Here is a 23,749-nt window from a genome sequence, read left to right as displayed (position 1 = left end):
ATGATTAACATTCTTTGTCTCTGCATCTTTAGGTCTTCGGCCATTTCTCCTTCATAGATTGAAATCAGATGTTGAGAAAGGTTTGCCTCCCAAAAAGGAAATTATCCTGAAAGTAGGAATGTCCCAGATGCAGAAATAGTACCATAGGGTTTTGCTGCAAAAAGATCTTGAAGTTGTAAATGCTGGTAGAGAGCGTAAGCATCTTCTGAACAGTGCAATGCAGCTACGTAAATGTTGTAATTAGCCATACATTTTCCAAGGTGCTGAACCTGGACCTACATATACAACAGGAGACCATCTTGTTACCAATGCTGGTAAGTTTACTTCCTGGAAGATATTGAATTCTTTGGCGCTAAATGAAAACTGACCTTAGTTATTTATTTCCAGGTAAAATGGTTCTCTTGGACAAATTACTTCCAAAGCTGAAGGAGCTTGATTTTAGAGTTCTGATATTTTCACAGGTAATCTTGAGGGTTGTGTCCATGAATGTGTTGGTTATTGGTCTATATATTTCCCTATGGTGTTTTTTGTTATAATTAGGATTTGTTAATTAGTTAGAAGTTTGTTAGCAATTAGTTAGATGGCTAACTAATTATTTTTTACTTGTATATAAACAGATGTAATGGCTTTTACTAAGGACAATTAAAGTATTCTTCAAATTCCATTTCTTAGCATGGTATTAAGAGCCACAACTTAAGTGTTTCTTGGGCCATTCTTCATTTGGGCCTTTTTCAAACCCTAACTCTTTTCTCGTCTTTTTTGTTACATCAATGGCGGCCACCATTGATTTCACTCATCCACCGTATCTTCATCCTTCTGATACACCTGGGATTATTTTGGTGACTCACCAGCTTGTTGGCATTGACAACTATAGTGTCTGGAGTCGATCTATGAGAGTCGCTCTTCTCACTAAAAATAAACTTGGATTTGTTGACGGTGACAGCAAGAAAAAGGCTTACACAGAGGAATTGCAATCGCAGTGGGAGCGGTGTAATGCAATCGTCTTGTCCTGGATTCTCAACTCGGTTAGCAAGGAACTTTCTGCCGGAATATTATTCACCTCTAGTGCCACTCTTGTTTGGAAAGACCTCAAGGAGCGGTTTGATAAAGTTGATGGCTCTAGGGTTTACTTTCTCCATCGCGAGATCACCACTTTGCATCAAGGTGAGATGATGATTTCAACCTATTTCACGCGTCTAAAGCTTCTTTGGGATGAGTATCATACTCTCTTTCCTTTTTCGGCTTGTGAGTGTGAGATCTCTAAGGATAATCTCAAGCATCTGATTTAACAACAACTTTTCCAGTTCCTCATGAGCCTTAATGAGACCTACTCCGCCATCCGTTCTCAAATCTTGCTCATGCAGCCGCTTCCTTCAGTCAATCAAGCATATTGGATGCTTGTTCAAGAGAAGTCCCAGCGGACTTAACTATGGGGACTTGCGCCGTTCTCTGAAGCTGCCGTTATGCTTTCTACTAGTGGTGGTGGCATAGATCGCTGGCAATTCAATGGTTTGTGCGATTTTTGTAAGATCCAGGTTCACAAGAAAGAAAACTGTTACTGACTCATTGGTTATCCGGCTGACTTTAAATTTACTCGGAAGAAAGGACCTTCAGGGTCCGTGGCAGCTAATTCTAGAATTACTGAGTCTGATATGGTTTCTAGATCAATAGATTCACCTGGTGTATCAGTAATTTCGGCTACAGCTCCGTCATTCACATCGAAGCAATATTGTCAGATCCTGAATATGTTGAACAAGGTCTCCTCTGTCGATTCTTCTGCGAATATGGCAGGTATATCCCACTGTCTTTCTCTTTCTGAGGATTCTTCTAGTTGGATACTGGATACGGGGGCCACAGATCACATGATATCTGATTCTTAGAGTTTAATATCTCTAATTTCTTATGCTAATGGTTCTCGCTTTGTTCATCTTCCTAATGGTAATATCGTTCCTGTCAATTTTATAGGTTCTTATGTCTTTTATCCTGATCATTCTGTCACTAATGTCCTCAATGTTCCCAATTTTAATCATAATATTCTTTCCGTGTCTAAATTAACTCGTGATTCCAATTGTTCTGTTACTTTCTTTCCTGACTTTTGTGTTTTACAAGGTATCTTCGATGGAAAGATGAAGGGGATTCGTAAAGAATCTCGCGGGTTATATTTGTTTGATTCTTCAAGTCTAGCTTTTGGTTTGCCTTTTTTAGTTTTTTCTGGTTCTCATTCGTTTAATATTCATTCTGTTGATTGTATACACTCTGTGCTCGATAATAATACCAGTCTTTGGTATGCTCGTTTAGGGCATGTGCCTTCTTCTAAATTGCATCATGTTTCTTTTTTGCAATCTTTGTCCTTTGATGATAATTTGATTCATTCTTGTGCTGTGTGTCCTTTAGCTAGGCAAACTCGTCTACCTTTCTCTAATAGTGTAACTAGGTCTGCTAAGCCTTTTGATCTAGTTCATCTTGATATTTGGGGCCCTTATAGAATATCAACTCATAATGGGCATAGATATTTTCTGACTATTATGGATGATCATTCTAGGATGACCTGGGTATATTTGTTGAAGCATAAAAGTGAAGCTCTTCTTTACCTAAAACAATTCATTCACCTAGTTAAAAATCAATTTTTTGCTTTTATAAAATACTTCAGAAGTGATAACGGTTCTGAATTCTTCAATTCAACTGTTCTTCCCTGTTTACTGATTTGGGGATTATACATCAAAGCTTATGTGTTCACAGCCCTCAGCAAAATGGGGTTACTGAGAGGAAACACAGGCATCTCCTTGAGGTTGCTAGAGCACTCAAGTTTCAGTCTAAAGTACTGCTTAAATTTTGGGGTGAGTGTGTCAAAACTGCATGTTATTTGATAAATCGATTACCCTCTTCTGTTCTTTATAATAAATGCCCTTTAAAGATTTTTTACAATAAACAACCAAATCTCTCTCATCTCAAAGTTTTTGGCTGTCTCTGTTATGCCACATAAACTCTTACAAAGAGAAATTCTCTCCCAAAGCTATACCTTCAGCATTTATGAGGTATTCACCCACTCAAAAGGGTTACGTCCTGTTCAATCTTGAAACAAAATCTTTTTTTGTTAATAGGGATGTAAAGTTTCATGAATCTGTTTTCCCCTTTCATTTTGCATCTACAGACAGTTCTGTGTTTTTTCACCACAGTTGCAGGTCTTGGATTCTGATTTTTTACACATTTCTCCTTCATCTAACTCTCCTTTACCACCTACATCTCCAGCTTCTAATCCAGCCTCTACACCTTCATCCACTTCACCTTCTAATCCTTCTGCTTCAACAAGTGTCCCAGGTTGTTCTTCTTTTCCACATGATCCTCTTTGCTGTTTCTCTCGAATTTTTAAGCCACCGAATTGGTTACATGATTTTATCACTTCTACTGTTTTTTCTTCTAGTCAGTTTTCTATTTCAAATCATATTTTTTATTCCCATTTGCCTACCCATAACCAGTTGTTTTTGTCCTCCACTTCTTCTTTGGTTGAACCTAAGTCCTACTCTGAGGCTGTTCAGAATCCAGCCTAGATCAAAGCCATGGAAGAGGAGATTTCTACTTTAGAATCAAATAACACCTGGACTGTGGTTCCTCTGCCTCTGAAAAAGTCCTCAATTAGTTGTAAATTTTTCTGTAAGATCAAGTACAAGGCGTCTAGTGAGGTGGAAAGGTTTAAGGCTCGCCTTGTGGCCAAAGGTTATAGTCAGAAGGAAGGTATGGGCTATGTGGACACTTTCTCTCCTGTTGCTAAACTGGTAACTGTGAGAGTTGTTTTGGCGTTAGCCTCTATTTTTCGCTGGCCCTTATTTCAGATGGATGTGTTCAATGCCTTCCTCCAAGTGATTTGTGTGAGGAGGTTTATATGGAGTTGCCTGCTGCTTTTTGCAGTCAAGGGGGAACACTATTTGTAGTCTGCAAAAGTCTCTTTATGGGTTGAAGCAGACGTGCAGACAATGGAATCTAAAATTGACACAAGCATTGGTTTCTGCTGGATTTTAGCAAAGTAAGCATGATTACTCTTTGTTTACAAAAAGGCAAAGAGGCAAGGTAGTTTTTTTACTCATTTATGTTGATGATTTGGTCATAACTGGAAATGATGAGTTTTTGATCAAGGAGTTAAAAGGGATCCTAAATCAGAACTTTAAGATTAAAGATTTAGGTAAGTTAAAATATTTCCTAGGATTGGAAATTCTGAGATCTAAGGATGGTATATTTCTAAATCAGAGAAAATAAGCCTTAGAATTAATTGAAGACAATAGGATAGGGGGAGCTAAGCCTGCCACAACCTCTTTTGAGCAAAATAAAAAACTTACAGCAATAGAGTATGATCAAAGAATAGGACAAGAAGAGGAAGAAGATTCATTATTACAAGACAAGACTGTTTACCAGAGGCTAATAGGAAGATTGCTATATTTAACACACACAAGGCCGGATATAACATATGTTGTTCATTGCTTGAGTCAATTCATGCAACATCCTAAGGTTACACATCTGAATGTTGCACTAAGGGTGGTCAGATATATTAAAAACAATCCTGGACAGGGAATTTTACTAAATTCTTCAGGCTCTTGTCAACTTATTGCTTTTTGTGACTCGGATTGGGCCTCATGCCCTATGTCTCGAAAGTCATTCACAGGTTTTTGCATAAAGTTGGGGAATTTCTTGATCTCCTGGAACGCAAAAAAATAAAGTATAGTCGCAAGATCATCTGTAGAAGCAGAATATAGAAGCATGGCAGTTACAGCTTCAGAAATTGTTTGGCTAAATGAATTGCTAGAAGAATTGGGGACGAACTTGATCAAGCCATCCGAGTTATTTTGTGACAGTAAAGCAGCTTTGCAAATTGTAGCAAATTTTGTTTTCCACGAGCACACCAAACATATTGATATAGCCTGCCACTTCATTCGAGAGAAGATACAAGAAAGGCCGATTCAAGCTGAACATGTTGCTTCTGAAGAACAGTTGGCTGACGTGTTGACCAAAGCTCTGGGAATCCAGCAACATGGTTATTTGGTTTCCAAGTTAGGAGTTAAAGATGCCTTTCAACCTCCAACTTGAGGGGGAGTGTTATAAATAGGATCTGTTAATTATTTAGAAGTTTGTTAGCAATTAGTTAAATTCCTAACTAATTATTTTTTACTTGTATATAAACAAATGTAATGGCTTTTACTAAGGACAATTGAAGTATTCTTCAGATTCCATTTCTTAACATTCTTTCATTTTAAATTTACTTACATCATTTACATTTAAGTGTCCTCATTTACTTTCTGGGTTTCTTACTTATGATTTTGTTGTGGAATTTATTTTATTCAGATAACAAGGTTACTGGATATTCTTGAAGATTATTTGATGTTTCGTGGATACCAGTTGTAACGGGCCAAATTTGCCCGGGTCCAACAAGCCCAAATTAGACAAAAAATAAAAACAAACAAAACCAATTAAAATTACAGCCCAAAAAAACAAATTAAAGGCCCAGTGGCCTAAAAATTAACCCTAACCCTAACCCTAGGGTTTCCTTGTGTGCCGCTACCTCCACATGCTGGGTCAGCGCGCTCGTCGCCCAAAACCACCACCTCTGGCACTGCTTGCACCAAAATAGTAGCTCTTGCCTCGTTGACTTTGCCTACAAGAAAAGAAGAAATAGAAACAGAAACGAGAACAAAAAAGGCAACAAAGAAACAAAAGCAGAAAAGGAAACAGTAGCAGAGAAACAGAAAAATAGAGCAGCATGAACAGTGATTAAACAATAGTAAAGTAGTGACTTGTAAATCGGTTATATAAGACCGAGAAAAAACGATTATAAAGGGGGGACATAAGAAAAAAAATAGAAATCAAATACAAAAAAAAAATTGAAAGAAAATGTGACTTTTTTTCTACTGCTTTTAAATTTCTGTTTCATTTTTTTACTTTATTTTTCATTTTATTTTTTACATGCAGAAATAATAAAAAGGAAAATGGGGAGAAGAAACTCACCTGGTGATCGAGTTTTCGACACCGTGAAAAACAGAGGTAGTTACCTCCGAGGATAGGTTGTCGGAAACTGAAAGGTTTCTTGGGTTTTTAGGGGGTTTTTGTTAGTTTTTCGAGGGTTTTGGTGTCCGAAATGGGCTCAGGAGGTCGAAAATATTAAAAGGGGACCTTTGTGGTTTTTACGACCACTGCGGAGGGCGGCGCTGTCGTCGGCGACCGGCAGCCGCCACGGTGGTCCGGCGCCGGAGCCCAAGCCGGAATGGGGAGAGGGTGAGAGAGTTGAGAGCACTTTACTTTTTTTTTGGAGGGGGGAAGAGGATTAAAATGAAATTTGAAGTAAAAAATTTGATTTAAATAGCATGTATGAAACGACGTCGTTTCACTTAGGCCATTTAAGGGCTAAAACGGCGTCGTTTCACTAATAACCCATCCGACCGACCCGACCCGCCAAGGGATTCGCGCGTTTTCACTTTGATAGGCTTATTACGCTACAAGTCCCTCCTCTTTTATGGCCAGTTGCGATTCGATCCTATTTCCTTTTTTCTTCTTTCAATTTCACCCTATAATTTTTTGTAGCGTTTCATTCCAGTCCATATTGAAGTTATGCGTTTTGGGAGACAGGGATATTACCCCATTTGGTCCCCCATCTCATTCGCTTGTCACGATTTGGGCCTAATATTTTATTTTATTCCGTTTTTTCTTTTAATTTTGTTTTGATTTTGATTAAATCCTGGTTTGTTTAACTTCATTATTTATTCATTATTTTACATACTTAAATTTAATAATCGTAATATTTATTTATTTTTTTGCTCATTCCTCGTTTACTTTTAAAATATTTAGATTCAATGATATTTATATTTGATTTATCAATTTATCATTCTTCTATTTTAAACTATTTAAATTTAATATTATTTTAACTATTTGTTCATTATCTTTGCTTTTAAATTCAATATTATATGTATATCTATTTATTCTTCAAATTTTGTATTATTTATTTGTACAGTTCCAATCTTTAATCAATTTTTATTAATGATTTTTTTATCTACTTACGTTCTCATTATTTCCTTTTATTTTGTTTCTTAGTATTTCAAATTGGATTGTTCTTTTTTTGATGTATTCTCTTTTATATATTTTTATATACATACTTTTTATTATTCCGTTTTACCTATTTTTTATTCATTTATTTGTTTATTATTATTATTATATATTCTTTTAAAATATAATTGTTTATAATCTCTTATTCAAGCAAAATTTTACTATTATCATCCTTATATTATTTTAATCCTTCTTTGTTACTTATTTATTTTTTGGTACTTTTATATTTATTTTTTTATGCATATTCCACTTTCTTTTATTATTATTTTTTATGTATATCATCATTTAATTAATATTATATTTAATTGATAATTGCCACTGCATACTCGTTGTTTTATTATTATAGATATGTCGTTATGTTGCTTACTCGTGTTATCATTCTATTATTATTCCAATCACATCATGAGCCATGTTAAATGTTCATTCTTTACACTAAAACCCAAATAAAATAGATACGCATGGTTTTAAATATTACATATATATTTATTTAAAATTTAAAAAAATAATAAAGGCAATATTCTGTTTTTTTGAAAATTTAATAAATCGTGTCCTAACTTACTCGGTTTCGATTTTTCTCGTTTAACCTAAATAATCAAATAACCTTCTAAAATTAAAATGCATGAGTTTTGAAAATCAAAAGATAAGCTTATTCTCGAGGGTTTAAAATGTTGTGTCCTAACGTACTGGATGTGGCATTTTATTACTTCGGGACAAGAAGGTCTTTAGCATCTGTTTCGATTTACTCAAGCAAATTCTTCGTAAAAATTAACATTAAAAAAGAGGACCGTATTTTTAATTCTTTTCGGGTTTTCAACTTCCGACGTTAAGACATTAATTAATCAATTAGGTACCAATTTTGGGCATTACGAGAGTGCTAATCCTTCCTCGTGCGTAACCGACTCCCGAACCTGTTTTCTCGAATTTCGTAGACCAAAATCGATGTTTTAGTAAAACAAAACATTTTATTGAAACAATTAAATTACGAGGTGGTCCAATCATACCTAAATAAAAAAAGATTGGTGGCGACTCCCAATTTTTGTTTTATTTTCAAAATATAAAGTCGACCCGTTTTTCAAAAAAATAGTTTCGACACGAGTATTATCGGATTGATGGTAATACAGGTGGTGAGGATCGTGATGCTTCCATTGAAGCCTTTAATAAGCCAGGAAGTAAGAAATTTGTTTCCTTGTTATCAACTAGAGCTGGAGGCCTTGGTATTAATCTTGCTACAGCAGATGTTGTGATCCTTTATGATGGTGACTGGTAAGCATATACCAATTTTATTATATGTTCTGCTCCTTGTTGGATTTGTGATACTCGGGTAATCTTGCAGGAACCCGTATGTTGATATGCAAGCACAGGATCGGACCAATAGAATTGGTCAAAAGAAGGAAGTTCAAGTGTTCCGCTTTTGCACAGAGGTTTGAAAATTGTCTTTCATACTCGTTGAGAAGTTAGCCTATATTCTATAATAGGGTAAGCTTTATTTATTTTTAATCATGAAACAGTACACTATTTTTTGATTAATTTATTGATTATTGTCTTAATAAAGAAGGCAATTAAATAAAAAGAAAGAAAAAAAAGTATAACAACCACATAGCGATGGAAGGGTCATTCAGTATATCATCCTGTCAAAACTTTAACCATAAATTCAGTAGATAAAAGAAAAAGCAGGTGTAAGCCTAGGGACACAAAACAAGCCTGAAAAATAAAGTTTCCAACAACCCACCCTAGTTTCTCCATCTCCAATTGTTGTTGCAAGAGGCATCCTCAACTCATATCTATTCATCGTCAAACAAGAACCCATGCATGTTGAGAGAGAGTATGTGTGCCCACTGGCTTGCTTCGCCATGGATATGGTCAAACATACAACAAGTCGAAGCATATGAGGTTCATCCACCAATCAGAGCATAGATAAGTAACCCCCATCGATCTACTTCTTCACTTTATAGTGTGTTTTTCCATAACACTTAAACAATCTAAGCTTGTCTTTCTACATGGCAGAATATCAAAAGAGTATGAAAGCTACTGGTGGCCCATCGGGTCACCCAGATCAAGACACCCACAGCTGGAGCGCCTCAAATTTCACCTTCGCAATTTCATGGTTAGGAGTTCATGTTCTTTGCTGGTTCTCATCTACGTCTTGCTTGATTTATCTCAATTAAATGTTGTTTGAAATTATAGTAGATTTCATTTGGAACTTTGTCCTTTACTAGTTTCCATGATCGCTGTTGCTCTGATTTATTTTTCTTCATATACCCTATGCATATTCGGACATTATAATGGAATGTCACCCCTCTAACTAAATGGAAAAATGTTTAGAAAAATGAGTATACATGTATTACTATTTAACAATAAATTAAGTTTAAATAGAAAGAAAGAAAAAAAGGAATTTTGTTTTTAGAGAATCGGAGGTGGAGGTAACTATGGTAGTGGTGGTGGAGGAAAATAAATTTTGAGAATCAAAATTATAATTCAATCGAAATAATATGTAAAATTTGTAGACTAAATTTATTATTATATCAATTTTTTAATTGTCATATCTCCCTCCCATAAGAGATTTGATGGAAATGTAATAAAAAAATTTCAATTAATTGAATGATCAAATTAAAAAGAATAATAGTTGGATGACCGAAATAGAAATGTTGCAATAATTGAGTGAACTGTGGTGTAATTGACCTTTCAACTTTTATATTATGAAGTTGAAATTGTGCATAGGAGACATTAGGTATTTTCTTTTTGGGTAAACTGCACTGGAGATCACCCAATTATGATTAAATATTTTTAGTCACTAAACTATAAAAAAATTTAAATTGGTCACCCAACTTATTGGATTTATTTTTTTGGTTCTTTTCCGTTTATTGCTGTTAAAACCTGGAAGCAAAGATGATATGGTAGTTTTAAAAATGAAAAATAATATATTTAGCTCTCAATAATTACATATTTTATCAATTAATTTGATTATGATTAAAAAAATTAAATCTCAATATTTATAAATAATCTTAATTTGCTTCTAATTCTAATAAAATTATATATTATATCGATTTAGTTATAATTTGATATTAATATATTTAAAAGATTATTTTATATTAATATTAAATAAAAATAATTATATTAATATTGAAAAATACCTCTCCTCTTAACGATTGACAAAATACAGAAGTTTTATATTAATATTAGTTTTTCTATTTTATTTTTTACCAATTTAATTTTTTATATACTTGTTTGCAACTAACAAAGTTAAATTGTTTTAAGTTTTATTGTTAAACATATTAATGCAATATTTTATAATGTTTTAACTATAAATATTTTTTAGGTAATTATAAATATTTAACCTATATATCTATAATATATATATTCAACTCCTAAAGGAGTCAATAGGAGTTAATAAGGGTATTATAGATATCTATATTAACATTATTTTAAATTAGTTCATAAAAAATTTATCAAATTAATTCAATTCATACAAAAATAATTCAGTTCATACTGTCGAAACCCTTTTTATTTGAAAGAAAAAAATGGGGATCGACTTTTAAAACAGAGTATGGAGTCGCCACCAATCTCTTAATTTAGGTGTGATTGGACCACCTATTAAAACGCTTTATTCAATGAAAAATAAATTTGGTTTAGGTAAAATAAAAAAACGGGTTTGGGAGTCGGTTACTCATGAGGAAGGGTTAGCACCCTCATTACGCCCAAAAACTGGTACCAAATTGATTTGCTGTTGTCCTTATATCAAACGTTTCAAAGGAAAAAATTTCTGAAGTATGATTTTTCTTAAAAATGTTTGAATAGCTCAAATTAGCGGTAAAAAATCTCTCGTTTCAAAGACATGCGGTTTCATACCCAGTACGATTGGATACGATCCCTTATACCTTTAAGATGTGATCGATTTTCGACCTTTGAAAAACTCATACATTAAAATTATAAAAGGTTATCCAAATATTTGGTTTATCGGAAAGGTCATACCTAGTACGATTGAGCACGATTTTCCGAATTCCTCGAATATTAGATATTGCCTTATTTCAGAATTTTTAAATAACAAAAAATTGGAAATTTGCTCAAAAACACGTTTATTTGCATAAAAACTTGGGATACATGTTTATTGAAATAGTTATTATAAAATATAAGGTTCAAATCAAATTATATATGAAATATTTAAAACACAAATTCATTCAAAAATTGATAATCCACAAGATAACTTAAATAATGTATTAAATATGAAGGAATAATAATACATGGTATAAAATAATATACATAATAAATTTATGAAACATGTATATACGAGTAAAATTAGGTATAATACAAAGTAAATATATAAGTTATATAGGTAACAACAATTTCTAAAAAAACAAGGTCATATACAAAAGGCAAAACTATATTTTCACATAAATTTAGTGATATGTGTTTATAAAATTATGTTTATAAAGAGAATTTGGAAACAAATAATATATAATTTTACATGAAACAAATTGATTTAAAGTGACGGAACATATAAATAATACGTATAAGGATAATGAAATATGAGAGTTTATACAATAAATATGATTTAAAATATGGTTCTTAAAAGAAATATATTATACACATAAATAACTTTGAAATAGGATATATGTATAGAAAATGTTTACATAAAGTTATACGAAAATATTAACATGTACTATAGTGAAAATAATTTAATATGAGTTATATACATGTGAAGAAAAGTTAGAAATAATTGTATGTCAAAATATTGTTTAATTAAAATATGAATTATAAGATTAACTTAATTTTATTATAAATTATATATATAATAAATTTTAAAAACACAATTATATATAAATATATATTTTTCTTTTAAAAAAAACTATATGTATAAAAGCATGGCTTTAATAAGGTGTATAGGCCAAAGAACCAAGTATGTACCTAATAATAATTTAAATAGCACATAAAGTAGGTGGATTTCCCCCTTAAATAACAAAAAGAATATATACATTAAAATAAGCTAATAGATTCAAAAGAAATTATAAAATAAATAAAATTAAAAGTATACATAAACTAAAATAAATTTTATTACACATTATACATATAAAATAATATACAAAATGTTAAAATGGTAGAATAAAAGAGGAAAAACCTATAATAACAGTTTTTTAGAAACTAAATTCAATTATCAGGACAACTTAAAATACAAAAGCAAGTAATCAAGCATCAAAGAAAAATGGATATGCAATGAATAAAGAAATGGGGAAAAACTTAACAAAATTGAAATAAACGGGACAATTCACAAATAGGTAGTCTTAAAGAGGATCAATGTGCAATGCTTGTAAAAATATGAGGACTAGAACCGGAAATAATCCAAGCCCCCAAATGCAATGTTGCAGCGCGGACCCAATTGCAAAGACGTGCAAACTCTATGACAAATTTAAAATGAAACAAAGTAGAAATAAGGATCAATTTAATTATCTGCGCGAAGACGAAGGACCAGTCGCGTAATTGGACCATTCAAAGTGAAAGGGCGCGGATCTGGGCCAAGAAACGGGTCGGCGTGCGGATCCTCTCCCCCCAGATGACACCATTTCATGATCTACACAAAACAAGGTAAAAAAAAATCCTAAAACTAATAAAAGCAAATAAAAACAAAACAAAATCTAAGGCCTATTTCATTCGGCCAGACCTAAAGCTTCACAACCGTCCCTTCGTCTCCACATTCGACCGACGACCATCAAACAAAAGCCAAATCTGGTCTCGTTCGACCACAAATCCGAGGGTTTTTCCATTATTAATCCACACAATCCCTATTTGTGCTTCGATTTCTTCAAAGCAAACAAGGATTCGAGGGCTTTTATCATTATAAGTATCCTCCCTCTCCTTTATTTTTGTTTTTTTACTCCTATAATAACGAAAATTAAAGAGATAAAAGCAAAATGAAAAGAAAAATGATCTTTCAAATTACCACTTTGAAAACTGCTCTTTATTCACACCCTTTAGAACTGATTTGTATGTGAGAGTATGCGTGTATATTTCTGGAAAAAAGATCCATCCCCTTTACATCTTTTTTCATTCGGTTTTATAGCCGAAAAATAAGTAAATAAAATAAATAAAAATACAAAAAATCCTTGCTGTAATTTGTTATTATTTGCTGTCAATGGTTGTTTGCTATTTTCTGTTTTCTCTTCTCGCAGGTGTGGAGGCCGTGGTGCTGCAGACGTGGCGAGGTCATTGATGGGCATGTCGACGTGGATCATGAAGCAACAGTGCATGGGAAACTGATTCTAGGCGAGGCTACGATGCATGGAAACGGCGGCTTAGTAGTCTAGGGTTTCCACTTTCTGAAAAGAGTTAATGGACTAAGTTTTGGGTTGGGTTATTAGGCTGTGTAATGGGCTAGGATTAGGTTTTAATGTTTGGGTCTTAGGCTTGGTCTATTATTGGGTCTTAGACCATTTGAAGGGACTTAAATTATTTATTTGGTTTTATTTTGAATGGGCTAGTAAAGACTGTAAGCGGACTATTTTTAGACTAAATTTTTTTTATCTTTTTATATTTTGTTATATTACTTCTTATGGGCCCGGGAAAATTGGGCCGTTTATAGCTACCCCTCTTTGCTTATTGTCGTGTAACGAAAATAGAGCAAAGACTTCAAATAGGACCAATTTTGCCCGGTTTTGCTGAATCTTGGCTATAACTTTAGGGAAATAGGACTGGTGACTTAAATCTGCTCCATTGCCAATACATGGAGATAAGATTCGCCATCCTTAATTTCCTCCGCAACTGCTTTAGGGAAATAGATCTTCAATCTTTAGTCTGCTTCCTTGCTACCTGAGGAAGATAAGACTAAAATCGCCAACCTACTCTCTTGCTACCTCAAAGAAATAAGGCTAGTGGTAAAATCTGCTCCATTGCAGATACATGAAGATAAGATTCACCATCTTTGATCTACCCTACTGCAACTTTAGAGAGATAAGATCTTCAATCTTCAGTTTGCTTCCTTGCTACCTCAGGAAAATAAGACTTCAATCTTTAACTTGCTCTCTTACTACCTCAGAGAGATAAGGTTTGGGGTTTAAATCTACTCCATTGCCGATACATAGAGATAAGATTTATCCCTTCCAATCTTCAATCTTCAGTCTGCTTCCTTGCTACCTCAGGAAGATAAGACTTCAATCTTCAACCTACTCTCTTGCTACCTCAGAGAGATAAGGTCAGTGGCTAAAATCTGCTCCATTGCTGATACATGGAGATAAGATCTGCCTTCTTCGATCTGCTCTGCTACAACTTCAAGGAAATGAATCTTGGGCTTAAATCTGTTCCATTGCCGATACATGGAGATAAGATTCGCCTCTTTCGATCTGCTCCGCTACCGTTTAGGGAGATAAGATCTTCAATTCTCAGTTTGTTTCCTTGCTAACTCAGGAAGATAAGACTCAATCTTCAACCTGCTCTCTTGCTACCTCAGAGAGATAAGGTTTGAGGCTTAAATCTGCTCCATTGCCGATACATAGAGATAAGATTTGCCTCTTCCAATCTTCAATCTTCAGTTTGCTTTCTTGCTACCCCAGAAAGATAAAACTCATTCTTCAACCTGCTCTCTTGCAACCTCAGAGAGATAAGGCTAGTGGTAAAATCTGCTCCATTGCCGATACATGGAAATAAGATTCACCATCTTCGATCTGCTCCACTGCAACTTCAGGGAGATAAAATCTGTTTATTTATAGCTTTCATCTGTTCCACTGCAACTTCAGGGAAATAAGATTTGCTATCTTCAGTTTGCTCCACTGCAACTTCAGGGAGACAAGACCTGTCACTTCAACCTGTTCCCCTGCAACTTCAGGGAGATAAGGTTTGTTATGATCTACTTTACTACAACTGACACTTCAACCTGCTCTACTGCAACTTCAAGGAGATAAAGTTTGTAAACTTCGATCTATTCCGCTGCAACTTCAGGGATATAAGATCTGACTTCACCGATGTTACTACCCCGTCCTCTCGGACCTGTCCTATAGACTCGGTTTCATGTATCATGCTTATGCCAAATAATTAGGATGTTATGATCAAAATGAATTAAATGCTCCTAACTAGATGTGATGCTTATGTCAGATAATTAGGATGCTATGATCAAAATAAATCAAATGCACCTAACTAAATGTGTTGCTTATGTCAAATAATTAGGATGCTATGATTGAAATGAATCAAATGCTCCTAACTGGATGTGTTATGAATGAATGCAAAAATGAGAATAATCTTTTTTTAAGACTTAAGGTATCATTGCTCGTTGTCCACTAGGACACTATCACTGATTTATTATGCTGCCATCTTGTTCGGCTAATATTCCCAAAGAAACAATCATATTCTGTTCAGCAAGCTTGCCGCACTGTAATTTCAGAGTCCCTTACACTGTAACAATAGGTTAAATTTAAACTAATTACAGAATTTGGACTGTAATTTCAGTGTTAAAATTTAGCTAGATTTTCATTAAATAAATCAAAATTTTAAAAATCAAATATAAACAAGAGGTTAAATTTAAACTAATTACAGAATTTTAACAATATAAAAAATTCTTCAATCTTTATCCGGTCACTGAAAAAAATCTTCAATCTTTTAATCTTTATCCAGCTATCTTTAAATTTTCAATCTTTCAATCAAGCCTTCCTCTTTACTTTTTATTCCAATTTAGCCCCTTTTTTGTAAGAGTTTAAATTCAACATACCAACTTTATTCTTGATAAGAAAAACCTAAATTTAATAGCTTTTTATTCAATAATTAGCTAAAAATTTATATGTTAAAAATACCAATTTATCTTGCTATCAAAGTGGTAAAATGTAAAAAAATTGAACTTTTAAATTTTAACTTCTATGACACAAAATTAACTTAAATTTTAGTATTTTATTTTAATTATTCATAATTTAATTATTATTTTATTTCCAAAAAATTCATTTTTTGGGCTAATTACTTTTTTTCTTTTTAATAATATATATTATATTTCCATTTTTTTAAAGTCATTGGAGTTAATAAGAGTAATATTCCAAATATATTATGAAAATTATTATATCACTAATTATTACTTAACAATATTATATATTTTAATTAATATTGTTTATTGATAAATAAATGATTTTTATTTATACCAATTTATTTATTTTTTAAATATTGAGAGTTACATTTTAGTGTTTTTTGAAGGTTACAATCTCTTTATTTGTGTTTATATTTATGTAAATGATTTGTTTATGCTAATGTAATATTGGTGTATATTGTTGATATGGATAGTTTTTACATGTTATGTCAAGATGAACAAGATGTTGTTGATAAATCATTATCTTTCAACCGTAATTAAGCTTTAGTTGTTTCTTATTACTGTTTAAATTTTTGTTTTTTGAATACTAATTCCTCTTTTTGCTTTTTCTGTTTAGAGCTTGATTTTATAAGGTACATTGTTTTTAGAATTAACTACTTGAATTTAAACACGTTCATATGAAGTTTAGTCAACAATAAAACAACTATCGTTGGTGTTGTATTTCTATAATTTTTGTAGTTTAAATTTATATATGTTTAAAGTCATGAAGTGGCTTTTCTACTATTTTCTTCATAAATAGTTAATTTTAGATATTGAATTTTTAAAAATCAAATAAATTATTTATAAGTCAAATCCTAAAATGTAAAAAACAATATTGAATGAAAAAAATATTTATATGCTTTAAAAAATAAATCTAATTATAAAAAAAATTTGTTATGTTAAAGTAATAAAAAAAACTTAAGTTATGGAAGCTGGAAAAAGGTAGAAGTAGCATAGATAAAGATATCACACATTTTGACTTGAAATATCAGTAGATGTTAAGGGTATCTTTAGATGGACAGTAGCTATAGTACAATGAAATAGTTTACCTTACCGTTATAATAATTAATTTTATCGTCATCGTTATTTTTAATATTACTGAAAATAAATCTTTCACCTATCCAAAAATACCCTAAGACTCGAAAGGATTATTTTATTTTTTAAGCGAATATTCACCGAAAAATATAACCCATTCAAATTACCTTTCTAGAGAAGCCCATTATCTTTATTTAATAATCTCTCTAATTGATCTCTAAATTAGAACGAAACAAAGAGAGATCTCTTAGGGTTTGCTTATTTGAAAGAAAACGTAAAACTTTATCATCTAATTATAATTTTAAGATTATATATAAAACAAACAAATTATCAATATAGCATCATCTTATATTTATATATTGCATACATAAATAATTATATTTATTTAATATAAAAAATAAATTGATATATTTATTTTCTTTAAATGTATATTGAAAATGAAAATAATAAAAAAACTATTCATACGCTACATAAATACGTACATATATATATAAATAATAATGATGTTAGAAATATACAATGGTATTAGAAATATACATAAAATAGTATAAAAGATAAATAACTAATAATATTAAAATATATACATAACAATATATGTAAATTGTATACATAATATAGTTATAAAATATATATATATATACGTAATATAGAATTTTAAAATATGCCTAATATATTAAAAGAATATATATATAATATAATATTAATAAGAATATTAAAAAAAGACTATTAATAATGATATATAATATATATACATATAAGTATTAAGTAAAAATAATAATAATGAAATACTAATAAATAAAAACTATAATAATAACAGTAATAATAGTATAAATAATATTAAAATTAAAATAAAATAACGAGAAAAGTAAAAAGGGACGAAATTGAATTGAGAAACTAAATTTTGGGGCCAAATCAGAAATAAAAAAAGAATAGGGACCCCTTTGAAGTGCGTAAATGATATGAGGGACTAAAAGGGAGATTTTCCCTTCCCATCAAAACACTGCACTTAAGATAGGATCAAAATGAACACGAAACAAAATCATGAGGCCAAATTGAAAATAAGAAAGTGATTTAATTGCAAAAGCTTGAAAAAGAGGAAGGACCGCGCGCATAAATAACCCATTAAACAAAAACACGTGGATCCTCTAGCGGGTCGGGTCGGACGGATCGGGTATAGCCAAAACAACGTCGTTTTGGGGTTAAAGGGCAGCCCCCAAAATGACATCGTTTTGGGGGGCTATATAAGGCCAACTTTTTTTTAAAATTTTCATTCGCAGCCAAGGAAAGAAAAAAAAAAAGGAGAAGAGGGAGGGAGAGCTGGGGCGATTTCTGGCCACAGGGCCGGTCACCGTCCGGTCGTCGGACCATCGCCGGCCACCGTGCACGGTGGCTAGAAAAAGGTAATTTTTTTATAGTTTAATAATATATATTTTATGTGTATATTAATAGGAAAATAAAAGAAATATGTATGTATGTATGCGAAAAAAAATCGAAAAGCAAAAAAAATAAATATAAAAAAAGTACCCTTTAGCCCGTTGTTTTTTCTTCTTTGAATGCTTGTCACTATTTTTGTATTTTTTAGGACTATTTTTGTTGTTTGAGTATGATTTTTATTTCATGAATTTTCCGAATCCCATTTACAATATTTGATTAGGCTTTTATAGCCATATTACAAACTGTTTCCTCCTTTCTCTCTGTCTTTTCTTGTTTTAATGCTTTGCAGGTGCTGAGGCGGTGCTTGGGCGGTGGATTTGACCCGAGTTGGTGGCCGGTGCACAAGAGGTGTCAGGGGCAAGTGGGGAGGTTCGGTGGGTAGGTAGCTTTAGGGGGGCTAGGGTTTCTTGTTGTCTGTTTTTTCTTTTTTCTGATGTTGGGCTAGTTTAGTTTAGTTAAGTATTGGGCTAGTGGTATTTGGGCTAGGGGATTTGGTTTGTTGGTTTGGGTTTAATGGGTCTTGTGTATTGGGTAGGTGGTGGGTAGGGGGGCTTATGTTGTAAATGTAACTGGGCCAACATTAGCCTATAACAACTGCCTCTCTTTGCTCATTGTCGTGTAATGGGAATAGAGCAAAGACATAAAAAATGCCAATTTTGCCCGGTCTTGCCAAGTATTGATTTCTTTGGTGCTCTTCTTGTTCAGGTAGTCTCTTTCCAGTCCACCGCATCTTGTAGCTTTGGTTTAATCCACTGTAACTTTAAAGAGATAGAGACTTGTATTTTCAATCTACTCGTATCTTTAGGGATATAAGATTCATCGTGATCTGCTCTTCTGCAACTTCAGAGAATATAAGATCTACAACTTCAATCCGCTCTTCTACCGCTTCAGTGAGATAAGGTTTGTGGTCTTTTCTTCCGCGACTTCAGAAAATATAAGATCTGATATTCTCGATCAGCTCCACTACAACTTCAATGAAGATAAGACTTGCAATTTCAACCTGCTCCACTGCGACTTCAAGGAGGCAAAATCTGTGTCTTCGATTAACTCTAATCTTTATCCTCGGCACGTGACCCGAGGCTCAACTCACCTCTCGCAATATGAGCTGATTTTTTATAAAAATAGAATTTGAAAAACAGAAACTGAAAATACCTCAGCGTGTCCCGAGGCTCAGCTCACCTCTCGCAATATGAGCTTGATTTTTTTGAAAAACAGAAATTGAAAATACCTCAGCGTGTCCCGAGGCTCGACTCACTTCTCGCAATATGAGTTGATTTTTGAAACATAAATTGAAAAGCGGAAATTGAAAATACCTCAGCGTGTCATGAGGCTCAACTCACCTCTCTCAATATGAGTTGATTTTTTTTTTATGAACAGAAATTAAAATTACCTCAGCGTGTCCTGAGGCTCAACTCACCTCTCGCAATATGAGTTGATTTTTTGAAATACAGAAATTGAAAATACCTCAGCATTTGAGCCGAGGGTCAACTCACCTCTCGCAATATGAGTTGATTTTTTTGAAAACAGAAATCAGAATACCAAAACATGTCATCTGGTGGAACTCAGGTGTCTTTTCCTTTGATTCAGTACAGCTATCATCACATCCTCTTGCTTTATTAGAGTACCTGTATATGTCATGCATGATGTTATCATGATATGCACATGTTTGTCTTAAATGCTTTTATGCCTACATGATTATTCTATGCGCCTTAGGCATGTTTGTCATATATCTCTTTTCGTCACAATTTTTGTGATGATCTGCATTCATTGTTTCAATTCTTGACTTTCTCTTTAGGCCCTGTACTTGTCCTTAAGTTTTACAAGTAACCTGCGTTTCTCAGATATCACTCTTTTTCCCCTGGTTGAACTTTGTCTTTCTTTGAGGCTCTTGTACTTACCAAATTCTCATCCGGGTAATGTTTAATATTTCTTTTGTCTAGAGTATGTCATTTCACTATTTATCATTTAAATAAATCGCGTAGTGATATGCATGAGAATGGTCAGGTAGGTACAAAAGGGATACCTCCATTTATTTATTTCAAAGGTGATAAACAAAGAAAGTTAACCAAGAATATTGAAAAGTGTAATAAAAGAAAGGGGATCGCATTCAGCGGATACAAATGCTATAGATTTTCAACGCATGAACTCTTCCACGTTCCTCAACCAAGAATCTTTTCGAGCATGGCTTCTTGCGTAGAAGATTTCGAGCTTTCTGAAAATGCTTCAAATACTGTAGTCTTGCTATTTGACTCACCATTCAACCGCCTTGCTCTTTAAGCCTGGGAATTTGCTTCATTACAACGCCTTTTCGGGTTTTCATCCTAATCTTTTGTGTTAATCAAGACGCCCTTTTCGTGTTTTCACCTTGATCTTTTTTTTAGGCATAATATTTCTTCACAGCATCTGAATTCACTGGATGAGGTACCTCTTTCCCATCCATCTCAGTGAGAATCAAAGCTCCACCCGAGAATGTCTTCTTTACGACGTATGGTCCTTCCTAATTTGGTGCCTATTTTCCTCGCAGGTCTTTTTGTATTGGGAGAATCTTTCTCAGCACGAGTTCTCCTTTGTGGAATTCTCTCGGCCGTACTTTCTTATTGTGGGCCGCGGTCATTCTCTTCTGGTACATCTGTCCGTGACAAATTGTCTTTAAATGTTTTTCTTCGATGAGGTTTAACTAATCATATCGAGCTCGAACCCATTCTGCTTCCTTTAATTTCGACTCCATTAAGACTCGCAGAGAAGGGATCTTAACTTCGATGGGTAACACGGCTTCCATTCCATAGACTAAAGAGAAAGAAGTCGCTCCCGTAGATGTTCGCACAGATGTGTGATATGCATACAAAGCAAATGGTAGCTTCTTGTGCCAGTCTTTATATGTCTCGGTCATTTTTCCAATAATCTTCTTAATATTCTTGTTGGCCGCTTCAACAGCTCCGTTCATTTTTAGATGATAGGGTGATGAGTTATGATGCTTTATTTCAAATTGCTCACACACTTCTTTCATCATCTTGTTGTTCAGATTCAAGGCGTTATCTGAAATGATTCTTTCAATCAAACTATATCGACAAATGATTTCCTTTTTCAAAAACCTGCAAACTACAGTCTTCATCACATTGGTAAACGAAGCGGCTTCTATCCATTTTGTGAAGTAATCAATAACCACAAAAATGAACCGGTGTCCATTAGAAGCTTTTGGGGAAATTGACCCTATAACATTCATGCCCCACATAGAAAAAAGTCACGGAGAAGTCATGACATGAAGGGGCGAAAGGGGTGCATGAATTTTATCACCGTAAATTTGACATTTGTGGCACTTTCGTGCATAACTAATACAGTCGCTTTCCATCGTCAGCCAGTAGTAACCGAGTCTCATAATCTTCCTAGCCATAGTGAAACCATTGGCATGTGTCCCACAAATTCCCTCATGAACATCTTCAAGTATTTTTCTGGCTTCAACAGCATCTACGCATCTCAATAGCACTTAATCTTTTCCTCTTTTGTACAGAATGTCCCCATCAAGAACAAATCCTACTGCCATTCTTCTGATTGTTCTTTTATCGTTATCGTTTGCTTGTTCGGGATACTTTTGGTTCTTAACATATTCTAAGATATCATGGAACCATGGCCATCCGTCCAGCTCTTTTTCAATGTTGAAACAGTGTGCAAGGACTTCATATATGCTCATTTGAAGAGGCATTATTTCTGTTTCTCTGTTCGCTTTGAACATTGAAGCCAAAGTGGCCAGGGCATCAGCCAATTGGTTTTCTTCTCGTGGGAAGTAATTAAAAGTTATTTCTTTGAATTCTTTAATTAGTCCTGCCACTAGATCACTGTATTTAACTCATTTAGGATCTCTTACTTCCCAATCTCCACGGATTTGGTATATCACCAACGCTGAGTCCCCGTACACTTCTAATATTTTGACGTTTCGTACAATAGTTGCACGAAGTCTCATGATACAGGCCTTATATTCCGCTATGTTATTGGTACAGAAGAAATTAAGCCTGGCAGTGAACGGATAATGGTTCCCTTCTAGAGATACTAAGACTGCTCCAATCCCATGCCCTAATGTGTTCGATGCACCATCAAAGCTCATCTTCCATGACTTCTCTTTTGATGACTCGCACTCTTTTTCTGTAATGCACATTAAGTCTTCATCCGAGAAATCAAATCTCAATGGCTCGTATTTCTCCATTGTTCGAGTTGCTAAGAAATCAGCTATTGCACTCCCTTTTATCGACTTTTGGCTCACATAGACGATGTCGTATTCTGATAGTAAGATCTGCCATCGTGCCATTCTTCCTGAGAGTGCAGGTGATTCCATCAATACTTTATGGGGTCCAACTTTGAAATTAACCATGTAGTATGATACAACATATATTGCCTAAGCCTCTGAACTACCCAAACTAAAGCGCAACAGAATTTTTCAATTGACGAGTACTTTGCCTCAAATTCTGTGAACTTTTTGCTGAGATAGCAAATCACCTTTTCTCTTTTCCCTGACTCATCATGTTGCCCCAGTACGCAACCCATTGAATTTTTGAACATAGTCAGATATAATATTAACGGTCTTCCTGGAGTTGGCGGTACTAGCACCGGGGGACTGGACAAATACTATTTTATCTTGTCAAAAGCCACTTGGCACTCTTCGTTCCATTCTCCGGGATTATGTTTTTGAAGGAGTCGAAAAATTGGGTCACACTGGTTGGTAAGTTGAGCAATGAGCCGAGCGATGTAGTTCAACCTCCCTAAAAATCCTCTGACTACTTTTTACGTGTGCGAAGGTGGTAGTTCTTGTATGGCTTTTATCTTATCTAGATCAACTTCAATGCCTCTCTCACTGACGATGAAACCTAGAAATTTTCCCAAGGTAGCCCCAAACATACATTTGGCTGGATTAAGCTTCAACTGGAACTTTTTCAGTCTTTCGAACAACTTCCTGAGGTTCCCAACATGCTCTCTTTCCCCCTTGGATTTGGCGATCATATCATCGACGTAGACTTCTATTTCTTTGTGCATCATGTCATGAAACAACATCACCATGGCCCTCTGATATATTGCCCCAGCGTTCTTTAATCCGAACGGCATCACCTTATAATAGAATGTTCCCCACATCGTTACGAATGTAGTTTTCTCCCTATCCTCAGGAGCCATCTTTATTTGATTATAACCCGAGAATCTATCAATGAATGAAATTAATGAATGTTTAGTTGTATTATCCACCAATGTATCGATGTGTGGCAAAGGAAAATTATCTTTAGGACTTGCTCAATTCAGATTGCGATAATCCACACACATTCCTACCTTGCCATCTTTCTTCGGTACTGGAACTATGTTAGCTACCCATTGTGGGTATTTGGAAACTTGTAGGAAGCCAGCATCAAA

At 33.8% G+C, this 23,749-nt stretch overlaps 1 protein-coding gene and 3 long non-coding RNA genes across 4 annotated transcripts; 2 read left to right on the top strand and 2 right to left on the bottom strand.

The window, feature by feature from the left end:
• The first annotated feature begins 770 nt into the window (after window positions 1-770).
• On the top strand, window positions 771-5,212 carry LOC107936599 (uncharacterized). Its single transcript, XM_016869358.2, has 2 exons — window positions 771-1,164; window positions 1,305-5,212. Exons 1-2 carry the CDS (start codon window positions 771-773, stop codon window positions 1,319-1,321), a joined length of 411 nt encoding a protein of 136 aa, XP_016724847.1. The 3' UTR covers window positions 1,322-5,212.
• Window positions 5,213-5,321: 109 nt separating this feature from the next.
• LOC107936600 (uncharacterized) lies at window positions 5,322-6,320 on the bottom strand. Its single transcript, XR_001694427.2, has 2 exons — window positions 5,992-6,320; window positions 5,322-5,641 (listed from the first exon to the last, which is right to left on the bottom strand). It is a non-coding gene; the product is annotated as an uncharacterized lncRNA (long non-coding RNA).
• A 6,004-nt stretch (window positions 6,321-12,324) lies between these two features.
• LOC107936596 (uncharacterized) lies at window positions 12,325-12,869 on the bottom strand. The gene is made up of 2 exons (XR_005911007.1): window positions 12,737-12,869; window positions 12,325-12,646 (listed from the first exon to the last, which is right to left on the bottom strand). It is a non-coding gene; the product is annotated as an uncharacterized lncRNA (long non-coding RNA).
• LOC107936595 (uncharacterized) lies at window positions 12,774-13,586 on the top strand. The gene is made up of 2 exons (XR_001694425.2): window positions 12,774-12,916; window positions 13,245-13,586. It is a non-coding gene; the product is annotated as an uncharacterized lncRNA (long non-coding RNA).
• Window positions 13,587-23,749: the final 10,163 nt, after the last annotated feature.

Source organism: Gossypium hirsutum, chromosome A02, assembly GCF_007990345.1.
Source record: "Gossypium hirsutum isolate 1008001.06 chromosome A02, Gossypium_hirsutum_v2.1, whole genome shotgun sequence".
Lineage (NCBI taxonomy): Eukaryota > Viridiplantae > Streptophyta > Magnoliopsida > Malvales > Malvaceae > Gossypium > Gossypium hirsutum.
Note: the sequence above shows the minus strand (reverse complement) of the source record. Positions and strands in the feature narration are given on the sequence as shown.

What these genes read in the sequence shown, in the direction of transcription:
- LOC107936599 (XM_016869358.2), top strand. Translation starts at nt 771, where the DNA reads ATGGCGGCCACCATTGATTTCACTCATCCACCGTATCTTCATCCTTCT.